Source organism: Setaria viridis, chromosome 5, assembly GCF_005286985.2.
Source record: "Setaria viridis chromosome 5, Setaria_viridis_v4.0, whole genome shotgun sequence".
NCBI lineage: Eukaryota > Viridiplantae > Streptophyta > Magnoliopsida > Poales > Poaceae > Setaria > Setaria viridis.
In genome coordinates, this window is record NC_048267.2 from 24,980,960 (window position 1) to 24,993,442 (window position 12,483).

Below are 12,483 nucleotides of genomic sequence, written 5' to 3' on the forward strand. Positions count from 1 at the left end.
CCAGCCTAGGGCCTAGGGGCGGCTTATTTGCTTATCTTTTTTCTTCTTCTTCTCCCTCCTCTTTTCTCTTCTTTTCCTCTCTTTTCTTCTTCTTTTCCCTCCTCTTTCTCTTATTGCTCCTCTCTCTTTGGACCAAAGGATCCAAGAAGTCCATACGTGGCGATGGCGATCCACATCATTTATATGTATAGCAAGAGTATATGGTGATGAAGATATCGTCGGTCGAACCAATATTGAAATAAAGATTCAGTAGGCAGTCCATGTGCAACAGCTGATCAGTGCCAAGAGGTTGGCAGAGGTCAGACCACTACGGGAGACAGGAACATTACCGAGTGCCCAGGCACTCGGCAAAGCCCCAAAAATACTCGGCGAACCCTTTGCCGAGTGTAATACTCGGCAATGGGCACACGGCAAAAATCCTGCCGGCAAACAAACTTTGCCGAGTGTTTTTTGCCGGGCACCCGGCAAAAGCTTTGCCGCGTGCCCAAAAAACACTCGGCAACAATTTCACAAAAAAATAAAAAAAAAAGGTCGCTGGCCGCCGCCGCTGCCACCGCTGGCAACCGCCGCCGCCGCCGCTGCCACTGCCGGCCACACGCCGCCGCTGTCACTGGCCCAAGCCGTCCACGCGTGACGTTGCATGCGTCTTGTACGTCATCGATCTCTGCAACTAACTGTGATGCACGGCGGCGTACAGGCTTACCGACGGTGTACTCCATGACGACGGCGACGGTGAGTACGGCCCATAGGGTGAGCACAGCCCAGAGGGCTCCCCAGACCTTGCCCAGCGCCGAGAGGAGCCCCTCCGTGCACCTCACCAGGAACTCGACGTAGCCGCCGGTGCCGCCGCCGCCGGTCGTCACCGCCTGCTGAACCTCCATGGCAGGCATCACCCTCCACCTGGCCCGCGCCGCCATCTCCCTCCCCCTCCATGGATCTCACCGCGCCACCGCCGTCTCCCTCCCCCGGCCCGTGCCGCCGCTGTCCCCTCCGCCCCTGCCCACGCGAGCCGCCGTCTTCCTCCCCCGGCCCGCGCCGCCGCCGTCCCCTCCGCCCCTGCCCACGCGAGCTGTCGTCTTCCTCCCCCGGCCCGCGCCGCCGCCGTCCCCTCCGCCCCTGCCCACACGTGCCGCCGTCTCCCTCCCCGTCCCTGGATCTCGCTGTTGGGGGAGGAAGGGGCGGCCCCGGCCGCCGGATGTCGCCGGTGGGGAGGGGGCGGCCGGAGAGGGAGGGGGAGGGAGAAGGAGGGGGCCGGCGCCCGGATCTCGCCGGTGAGAGGGAGAAGGAGGGGCCGCTGCCTGGATCTCGCCGAGGAGGGGCGCGGGGAGGGGGCGGCCGTCGGGGGAAGGAGTGGCGGCCGGCCACCGCCGGATCCGGCCCCGAGGGGCCACCACGCCCCCCGCCCACCATGGCCTCCACCGGATCCGGCCTCGAGGGGCGGCGCAGCGGAGGGGAGGGAGGGGATGGGCCCGCTGAAGGAGAGGGGAGGGGGCTGGGGCCGTCCTGGGTCCGCCGGAGGAGAGGGAGGGGAGGGGGCCGGGGGGCGCGCGTGCGGCGGTGGCGGCGGCAGGAGGGAAGCGGGGAAGAGGGGAAGAGAGGAGAGTGGGGGGCGGTCGGGGGGGGGGGTGTTGTTTTGAGGGGGCGGTGCCTGTTTTGCCGAGTGTCCTACGTGGACACTCGGTAAAGGGTTTCTTTGCCGACACTCGGCAAACTTTTTTTGAAAAAAATTTAAAAAATATCCAACAGTTTCAAAAAAATACCAAATTTTCACACGAACCAATATATGTTCTCTATTGACTATACAAAAAGTTTTGTAGTCAAACCAAACTTGACCGTCACTTCGACTCTAAATCTTATCGAACCCTCTCAAAGTTACTATTCTTCTTCTGAGATGCTTCGGTTTGTAATCATTGTACATGATGAAATGTGCAAATCCTTCTCAATTTTTTTCCATAGCCTCCATGTATTATATCATCACATCATGACAAATCTCATGATTTTCAGACTTTGCTTATTTTTTTTACAATTTAAAAATACTACTGCCACACGTTCATGGTCGTGTTTCTTGAACAAGATGTTCGAAATTTCTTTTCATTTCATGGGTCAGGTCTCAAATTGGGCCAAATAACATGAATATCATTTTTATACTCATTTTGTTCCATAATTTGAATCACTTGCCGTTCAAATTTGACTTATACCAAAAATTTCCTTGAAATACAATTAATTAAATAAATATAGCAAATAAATCCAAAAATATACCAAATTTTAACATGGAGTACCACATGTTGTATGTGGGGAGTAGAAAAAATTTCGTGGTGAAAAGAGGAAAAAAAATTATTTTTTTGCCGAGTGTCAAAAAAAAACACTCGGCAAACCCCCCTCTTTGCCGAGTGTTTTTTTTGACACTCGGCGAAGAGGGTGGTTTGCCGAGTGTTTTTTATTTGACACTCGGAAAAGCCCCGATTTGCCGAGTGTTTTTTATTTACCGAGTATTTTTGGCTTGGCACTCGGCGAAGAGCTTGTTTGCTGAGTGCTCGGAAAAAAACACTCGGCAAAAAAAATACACTCGGCAATTTTTAGCTTTCCCGTAGTAGACACGCATCAACATTGTGAAGGATGCATAGCAGCTGATGAATGATTTGATGGTTTAGGCCTCAAAAATCATTGGTACAATACGGATGGTCTTCCCCTGTACCCCCCTTATGGTCTGCAGTTCATTCCGTTGATGCCTTTGTTTATGACCTTTTTGAGGTTCGTAAGGCAGACTGTCCGCAACCATATAAGGCGGAGGGTCCGCAACTCATTCTGTTGACTTAGTTTGATTATGTTGGTTTTGACTTTTGTAAAGCAAACGGTCCACACTCCAAGGCCGGACAATCCATCATTCTCTTTGAGTTTTCGATCTAATTTTGTGAGTTTGTGCACTTGTGCCCTGACATTTCGCCATGAGGTTCAGATAATCCGCCCCTCTACCAGTCCACCAGTAACTTCCGGATGGTCCGCAAGTTACCAGATAGTGATGTCTTGATCATTTTGTCGCAATTCTAGCTAGAGTTTGCTGATGCTTCTTGTGAGATTGCTTTCTAACTTGATTGCTAGGTTTACACTACTAGATATAGTCTTCACCAACATCCTATCACCGCTTTAGATGAACCGGCGGTCGTATCCTTTCACCGCCAAATTAGGAGGAAATGGGGCAGCGACCATTGAAACCATCGATGATGATGCTTTTTACTGCCGGTTGGTGGCTAAAACCGGGTGAAAGTATCACCGTCGGTTCTTCCTATCATTCGGTAGAGATACTTGGCACGAACCCCAAAAACGAGTTCAATCAACTTAATTTGCGTCTAGAGTCAAGCCCCCACTCTCTCCTTCTAGCACTAGCACATGCCACTTCGCCTCTCTCCCTCATGCCACACGTACACTTCCCCTTCCCTCTCTTTCACACCTCCCTCCCTCTTTGTCAGGGATAGATCCCTAGTACTCGCAAGGAAGGAAGAAGATAGACTCCTACTAGGATTTCCCTGTAATCCTACTAGGACTCATACCGTGTACTCCTCCTAGGACTCCTTCTTGTAATCCGAATAGTTCTCCCGCCTCCTGGAGTATGTAAAGGAGGCGAGGGTATCTAGATCGTCAGAAAACCAGAACCACCAACAATAGCCAACAACTAGGCTACTCAACACTCAAGCGCAGGGCGCAATATACAACACCCAAACAGGACGTAGGGTATTACGCTACTCTGGTGGCCCGAACCTATATAAATCCGTGTATTGTGTCCTTGCTTTTACCTTCAAGTTCCAGGTCCGGTGATCCCCCACCGACAAATTGACTATCTTAGATACTCCCTTGGTAGGTTGCCGGTATAAAACACCGACACTCCCTCCCTCCACTTCTTTCTCAAGAGGTCGGCGGATTCGTGCCGCCTTCCTCTGCCTCTCCTCCCCCTTCTGCGCCGGATCTGTGCCGCCTCTCTCTGCCTCCCCTCCACTCCAGATCTAGCACGGTGGGGCCCTGGTGGCTCGGGTGACACACGGTGTGGCGGAGCTCCACCATGCATGGCGTGAGGAGTGGCAGGCCACGGGGAGGAGCAGCGTGCAGGTCGAGGTGGGGCGACGATGGCGGCTGGAGGTGGAGGGGCGCAGCAGCCAGAGGTGGAGGTGCACATCATTGGTTTTATTCTTATTTCTTTTTATTTTTGGAAAAAGGCATCACCGCTGATTACCCATTCGGTGGTGATGAGACCCTATCAACACCAACCCAAATCTAACGGGAGTCCAAACCGGTGGTGATGCATAGTTTGAGGCCGATGGTGATAGGGTATGGTGCAATAGTGTTAGCAATTTGTCTACAGTTGCGTGCCTTGATGTTGATAGAAGATAGGGTCATACGAGGTTGTTTCCGGGACAGAGGCCACTATTCTCAGCTAGAATTTTTGAGGCTCCTATTTACCCCTCTAGTTGCCGTACTGATCCTTTAGAAAAAATAGCACCGGCTACGCTCACAACCTGAAGGTCTTGGATTCCTTTAGCTGATAAATTGTTCCCTTCACAAAGCCTGCCGGTGTCCCGTAGGTAGATGATAAATGTTTGTGTTGTGCCTCTTGCAGAGAAAAAATATTGTAGTTATTAGTAGTATATATATACTCTCTTCGTTCTAAATTACTATCCATTTGATTTTTCTAAGTATAGCTTTTACTATACACCTAGATATATATTTATGTCTAGATACATTTTAAAAATTATGTATCTACAAAAGTCAAAACGAATAGTATTTTGAGACGGAGGGAGTAAGTACGTATACATAATGTTATTTTATTATGTGAGAGTTATTTTAAATATAAGAACAATAATGGCTGGCTATATTTCCAAGCATGTATATGATTTGGTTGCAAGAAAACTTCATAGTTGTTCAATAAAATTAGTTGAATTTTTTTGGCAACATAAATGTGATCAGGCACTCCAATTTTCTATGGAATTGTTATGCATTAGTTATTTTTTTTAAAAAAAAGATATGGCACACACATTTAATTTCGTTACTCCATAGACATATATACCAAAGATCGTACTACGAAAAATGCCAATTGTCAAGAACGCGAGATTATGCACATTAAGCCATCAACTTGCCGAGATTATTATATTAGCACAAAAGGTAGTTACCTCTTACAACTCCAAATAATTACTACATGGTAACAATTGTATTGCGTACGTGGACTAGTCTCTTAGGTACAACATATACAAAGGAAGAAAAGAAATATATGCCTACATTAGCTATAGGGCCACAATGGATGAAGAGTATAGCCAATAAAGTTGAAATTCTGAACAATAACAAAGAGAAACAAGGAAGAATATGGCAACTAGACAAGTAGAATGAATCAAATTATTTTGTTTTTGAACGAAAAAAAGGAAAGAATAAATCAAACTCTCGTGCTACGGTAGTTCATACTCTGTAGTCTTGCTATACAGGGAGCAGGCCAGGAAATTAAAGTCTTCCATCAATCAAGTTCTCACGTCGGAGGCTCATCCTTGGCGCCACCGAGGCGGCTGGACCTGGAAGTCGCCGGGAACGTGGCCGATCGCAGCGTGTCCCCGCCGCCGGACGACGTGGTGACGGACCTCGGCGAGCCGAAGCTGATCTGGCGCGCAAAGGCCACGACGGCCTTCGCCCACCTCCGGATCTGGTTCTTGAGCTTCCCGGCGTCCACGTCCTTCAACGGCCCGGAGCCGATGCCGCTGAGCTCGAGACCAGAGAAGCAGCGGTCGTACCGCGCCGCCGCCTTCTGCTTACTGTTACCGCTACCGTCGCCGCCCCTGGGCATCCCGTCCTCCTCCCTCACCGCGACGGCATCGCCGCCGTTCTCTCCTCCCTCGTCGACGCGGGCCACGCGGCGCGCCGGCAGTGACTTGCTGCCCACCGACATGGACGTCGACGACGGCTCGATCGACGCGGTCTCGCTCCACTATCTAGCTCTCTGCTGCGCCGTGAAACCTCTCGATCGGCCGGGGCGGTGCGTGTGTCGCCTGACTTCGCCGCTGGCTATGAGGATCGGCGGCCGGTTCCGTAACGGCTTTTCGTTATGTATATATAGGTTGGAGCACGCGTGTGAGAGCACGGCAAGCGATCGAGCAAGAGGAAGAAGTGCTACTCGGTCGTCTCGCCGAGGCGGCTTGCTTGCTGTGCAGTGACGTGCGTGATACTCCAACTCCGATTCCATTCCCCCGCCGCGTTGTCGTTGAGGCGGACCAAGGCAAACAGTGTTAACTGGTCATCCTTGTGTAATTAATTAATTTTATTTTCATAGAAATACTTGCTTCTACGCTTCCATTATTTTGAGAAAAAAACATGTGTTCGTCGAAAATGAAAAAAAAACATGTATGCACTTAATAAGAAAAATAGGTACTATCCCTCTTTTCGGATAAGTTTGGTTCGTGCTACGCCTGCTAGTTGAATTGTAATCCAACTCTAACCCACATCAATCCACATCCCAACTCACCCCATATTTATATTATCTAAACCAAGCCAATCCACCCTACTTAGTTGATAGAACTCATGGATTTGCTATAAAAAACCATGGTTTGCTATATAAATCTATGGGCTCATATAAAAAATGTGAGTCTGACGAGTGGGTCCTACGTCAGGAGCCAAACTCTAAAACTAAAATATCGTGTTCACACTTTAAAATTTTAGCGAAATTGATCAAAATTTGTTGGAGATGACAGAGTTTGACAGCCCGCTACTTTGTGCTAAATAGTATGGATAAACATACATTTGGACCCCGCATTAAGAGTTGGACCTTAGAATTAAAACATCATGTTCACACCTTAAAATTTTAGCGAATTTCATCAAAATTTGTTGGAGATGACTTAATTTGACTGCCCACTACTTTGTGTAAAATAGTATGGCTAAACATACATGTGGGTCCCGCGTCAAGAGCCGGACCCAAGAATTAAACCTAACATTCACATTTTAAATTTTAGCGAAATTGATCGAAATTGGTTGGAGATGACTCAGTTTAAGTGTCAGCTACTTTGTGCAAAATAGTATAGTTATATATATATATATATATATATATATATATATATATATATATATATATATATATATGTCCCACGTCAAGAGTTAGACCCTCCTTTTCACACTTTAAAATTTTAACGAAATTGATTGAAATTTGTTAGAGATGATTTAGTTTAATAATTAGCTACTTCATGCGAAAAAAGTATAGTTGGACTTATATGTGGGCCCACATCAAGAATCAGATCCTTAAATTGTTTTACGAATCAAACCAATGCAACCTACTCTAAACCACTCCTAAACTATTTTCTCTTTGGAGGAATCCAAACCAAACCAACCATTTGATGAATGAGCCTATTAATAATCAATCTAAACAACTTCCAAAAGAAACCCAATCCATTAAAATCATTAAACCTAATCCAATTAGCAGGAGTGCATGCAACTTAATATATCAGAATAAAAAATCTCGAGTTTGAATCTCGACGGACAAGTGAATTATTTGTACACATCTTTCCCCGTCAACTGAGACTTTTAGGCTAAACATGCAACTTAATATAATGCAGTGAAGCCGAGAAGAATAAGGAAACAAAATGTAATTGCTATCAATATTGATAAATGAATTCTCAGATGAATGATTCACGGGAGAAGGGGAAATTACAGGATTATTTTGTCTCAAAAAGCAGGTAAATATGATTTTTTATGTCGATGTTTTGTAGCGAGGGAAGAAAGAGAGAAACAAAGGGCAGGTTGAGGAAATTTTCACATTTCCAACACATTTGGCACATAACAGGTGGCCTTAAGTTCGGTCCAAAAAAAAAAAAACAGGTGGCCTTAAGCACAGAATAGAATGGACCGGGGTCATCCTGTGTCGAAGTCGTAAAAGCCCACAGGAAATTAATCACCAACGAGGAACAAGTCCGCGCGCCTGAATTAGCTGGTGCTTCGAGGAATGCCAGCGTCGTTACTGATGGCAATTAGCTGGCCATCTTGTGTTTGATATTTTCAGAAATCGGGACAAAAATCTCGACTATACCTATAATCATACTTATAAACAGGTAAAATCACGCATATATTACGTACTTCTTCAGTTTTGTTCTGTGAGATTTGAGAGAAAAAAATTTAAAAAGACTTTTAAAAAGTGAGTAAGGATTTACTTTTTCAAGCATGGTTGCACATTACTTAACCAATAAGGCACAAGCAATTCAGAATTCTGTCAGATAAACCGCAGCAGTTAGCTATAGGAAATATCAACGGTGTGATCAAAATTGGAAGTGTTACTTCAATTCGAAAAAATGAACTGTATAACAGTCATGATACAATACAACAAAAACTATATACTGAAATCAGAAATTACATCAAAAGCTGAATGATTGTCACCATGATCATTAGCCCATAATTCTCCTCGTTGACACCATCTCAGACCCTACTAATTTACTTTTCATCCCGAGAGATGGGTATCTTTGCGGTTTTCACTAATTAAAAAGGGTACTCCCCAGCTAAACCAGATCACTTCTTCTTTTTTCTGGTCAACTCGAAAACACCCGGGTCAACAGTGCAACTATTTCGACCCGGTTCTGCCCCCTTTTCCTTTTCGATTTGCCCGTTTCCTTGCGCTTCTCTTTCTTGTCTGTCTTGGTTTTATTGGACTACAGTTCACACTGATAACGGCTGCTCCGGACCTCCAGACACCTCGGCATTGATCTGCAGGGGCTCTCTCAATCTCATTGCACACGTTTTCAGAAGCTTTGGATCCACAGTAGCTTCATTCTCGCAACTCTTCGTTTTCCTTATCTTACCCAAATGAAGTTAGTAGAAGGGGGAAATATTGTATTGGGGCTGAACTTCAACTTAATGCTTCAAAACAGACAGAATCTGGGTCCTCGGTGTGTTATTGAAACAAAAAAGGAAAACATAATATTTCTTTTCCTGCAACGTTATGAAGGTAGCCATATAACTTTTTCATTGTCTTGATGAAGTTAGATAGTATTTATTCTTCCCTTTCTGTCCCGAATTCTTCCAGTTGATTAAAAAAAAGAAAGAGAGTACTTTAGTTGGGAACAATCTTGATGACAGTATTAACTATTAAGTACTATGGACTTGCTTGAGATTAAACATGAGCTGACAAAGTTACAAACCCTATGTCTTTTTGTACCGGAGGAGTCCCATACATCCAAACAGCTGCTTGCTTGGGCACCATGAAGTGAAATAGGAAGCATCTCCGAAAATACTGGTGTGCAAGGATGGGGACAAGATCCTGCAATACCAAGAACGTACAAATTTGGATTGATTTCTCTCGATTCACAGCACCCCAGAAGAAATATATTCTGCAAATGCATTAAAACTACAGGCACTTGATCTTATGTATTATTGCATAGCATTTCTTCTACCAGATGATAATCAACTATTGGAATACGCTTCTAACTGCATCATGTAGCGATATTGGAATACGCTCTTAACTGTTTCATGTCATGTGGCGATAGCGATAGCATCATAGCAATGTCTCCCGACAGCTTTAATGTCCTATTGCTATCATAGTTTCATATTATGAAGGTTGATGGTTTGAATAATCAATCCTCGAAGCTATGAAAAATAGAACCACTACTGGAAAACTTGACATTCACCCTGAGGCTCAGTACCAGTTGGTTTTTGACCCGATACTAATGTGAGCTTTAGTACCGGGTCTAATGGCTAGTTCCCCAGGATCCCCCCGTAACCCCCTTTAGTACCAGTTGGGGGGCTCCAACCGGTACTAAAGGTCACCCATTAGTACCGGGTGGACTCACCCATTAGTACCGGGTGGTCCACCCGGTACTAATGGGTGACTGACGGGTCCATAGACCCAGGGTCCCCAATGGGACCGCTTTCCACAAAGCTCGGCCCAACCTGCCGCGCAGCGACAACGCGCGCCTAGGCCGACCCAAATACGTGACGCCAGGCCGAGACCATGATCCGACCACCGACCGGTGCTTCCGACTAGGAAGCCTGGTCGGGGCTGGGACCACAGTCCGACACCGACCGAGTCTCCCCGACCGGGGATTTGCCATACCAACGCGCACCGCTCTTTCCCGACCGGGACGACCGACTGGGGACGCCCGCTCAGTGAAGGCCCGAGGAGCAGGTAAAGCAGATAAGGAAAGGTGCACAGGTCAACCGCCGTACAGAGGACCGTACCTCGCCACGCCCTATGCACGCACCGAATAGTGTCGCCCTGCCATGTCAGGCGGACACTGTGCTACCTGCCTGTCACAACGGAGCATGAACAGGGATGAAGGACGACGGCCATCCCGTACCCGACGATGTGGGCATCGACAAGACGAGGCAGCGCCTGCGCTCTCTCTCTCTCTGTGTGTGACTTGTAAGGTCGTCCCCTTGAACTATAAAAGGGGACGGGCCCTCCACACGAAACATCTAAGCCATCAGAACTCTCTGACTCTCTCCAACACCTAGCGCATGTTTGAGCCCCTGTCACTCTCTTCCACTCGGACAAGAGCACCACTAGGTCTCAGACACCGCCTTCTCATTCCTTACTCGTTTGTACCCCCACTGCAAACTTCGAGCACCTAGGCTCAGGAATACAGTCGACTGACGGACCTCGAACTGGACATAGAGCCCGTTGTCCGAACCAGTATAAATCCTGTGTCATTGTGTGCTAGGCCATATCCGATCCAACGCACGGTAAAACTACTAATATTTACTAGTCGGCCAGATTCCGCACCGATAGTGACCTTTAGTACCGGTTGGAGCTCCCAACCGGCACTAACTTCCCTCCTATAAATCAGGTGTCTTCTTCCTCTTGCCTGAACCATTTCCTCCAGCTCGGGCTTCATCCATTCATGGCAAAATAGGGGAGGTGCTGCCGGATTTTTGACCATTTCATGGGGATTTTACTCAGTCAAGTGTTCTAAAGGTTAGAAACTTCATCCTCACTTGATACATGGTTAGTATACTAAGTTTTATACTTTAGAGCTAGAGTAATTTGTGATTTTTAGAATAAGGTACAATGAAGAAATTTTTCATTTATATGCATGTGTTATTTAGAGCTCATATTTGTGATTTTTAGAATAAGCTACAATTTTTTGAATGCTATGTTAGTCATTTGTGTTATTTAGAGCTCATATTAGTTAAAGAAATTGATATAAGGTTAGAGGAATAATTTCATAGTTTAGTCCTTTACAAATATGAGCTAAATAAATTATGGGGAAAAATATAATTTGTTCATATTTTAGTCATTTGCAAATATGAGCGAGATAAATTATGGTACATAGAGATAATAAGATGAAATAGATGTATGTAATTAGTCATTTTTAGAATAAACTACAATGGAGAATATTTTCATTTATATGTTATGTTTGAGCTAAATAAATTATGGGAAAAAATATAATTTGTTCATAGTTTAGTCACTTGCAAATATGAGCTAAATAAATTGTGGTACATAGAGATGGCTACTGCTGCTGGAGGTAGTGGCGATGGTAGGGGCGATCGTCGTTACTCTCGTAGCAAGGGGAAAATCATAGTTGCCCTCATGATAAGCCGAAGAAAATGAGCATGTGGGAAAGAGCAATGCTTCGTTATTTGGAAAGATGTCATGAAGATGCTGTTGTGGCGGGTCAAGAACCTCCTTTTTGGTGGTCATTATGCTCCACTGCCAGTCCCGAGGTTTCAGGTCCACTGATAACTACCATCGCAGGATGCACAAATAAACCACAAGATGAGGCTGGGTCAGCGAAATATTCATCTTCGTCACCAAAGGATGCTTAAAGTCCTCTTAGATAATACTCAGTGGATGGTTTTATCGTAATGTATCATATTGTTTGGGTATGAAATTTAAATTTGTGTATTTCTATCTAAACTTTTAGCAACATTTGCATTTGTTGTAGTGTATCGTGTTGTTTGGGTTTGAACTTTAAATTTGTATATTTCTATCTAAACATTAAGTAACATTTGAGTTTGTCGTAGTGCATCATGTTATTTTAGTCTGAAATTTAAATTTGTGTATTTCTATCTAAACTTTCAGCAACATTTGAGTTTAATAAAATTTGTATCATGTTTGTTATGTTTCATATATAATTCTATGGATGATCAGAATATCTTTGGTTCGGTAATACTTTGTAGATGGATGTACAGTGCAAACAAACGCTCCATGGAGTACATTAATGGCTTACGTGGTTTTCTCGATCTAGCAGAGTCCAACAAGCCGCCCTTTGGTTTCATTTGTTGTCCATGCCGAATTTGCAAAAATGAGAAGGATTACTCTTTGTGATTCATGCCTAACTATTTCTTTGGGACCAAGCACAGGGAAAAATGAGTTATAATGGAAGATGAAGATGCAGAACAAGATGATAACTACATTCCTGACTGGACTCAAGGAGGTACCTTTGCAGATGCTGCAATGGGCGAGGATGAAGAAGATATGGTTGCAAAAGAAGGTCCTACCGATGATCTAGGTCAGGTGTTGCGAGATGCAAAGAAAGA

The 12,483-nt window shown here is 45.4% G+C and overlaps 1 protein-coding gene across 1 annotated transcript; it reads right to left on the reverse strand.

Moving 5' to 3' along the window:
- Nucleotides 1-5,109: 5,109 nt before the first annotated feature.
- Nucleotides 5,110-6,133, reverse strand: LOC117855833 (uncharacterized). The gene has a single exon (XM_034738227.2). It carries the CDS (start codon nt 5,918-5,920, stop codon nt 5,507-5,509), a length of 414 nt encoding a protein of 137 aa, XP_034594118.1. The 5' UTR covers nt 5,921-6,133; the 3' UTR covers nt 5,110-5,506.
- Between the last annotated feature and the right edge of the window lie 6,350 nt (nt 6,134-12,483).

What these genes read in the sequence shown, in the direction of transcription:
- LOC117855833 (XM_034738227.2), bottom strand. Translation starts at nt 5,920, where the DNA reads ATGTCGGTGGGCAGCAAGTCACTGCCGGCGCGCCGCGTGGCCCGCGTC.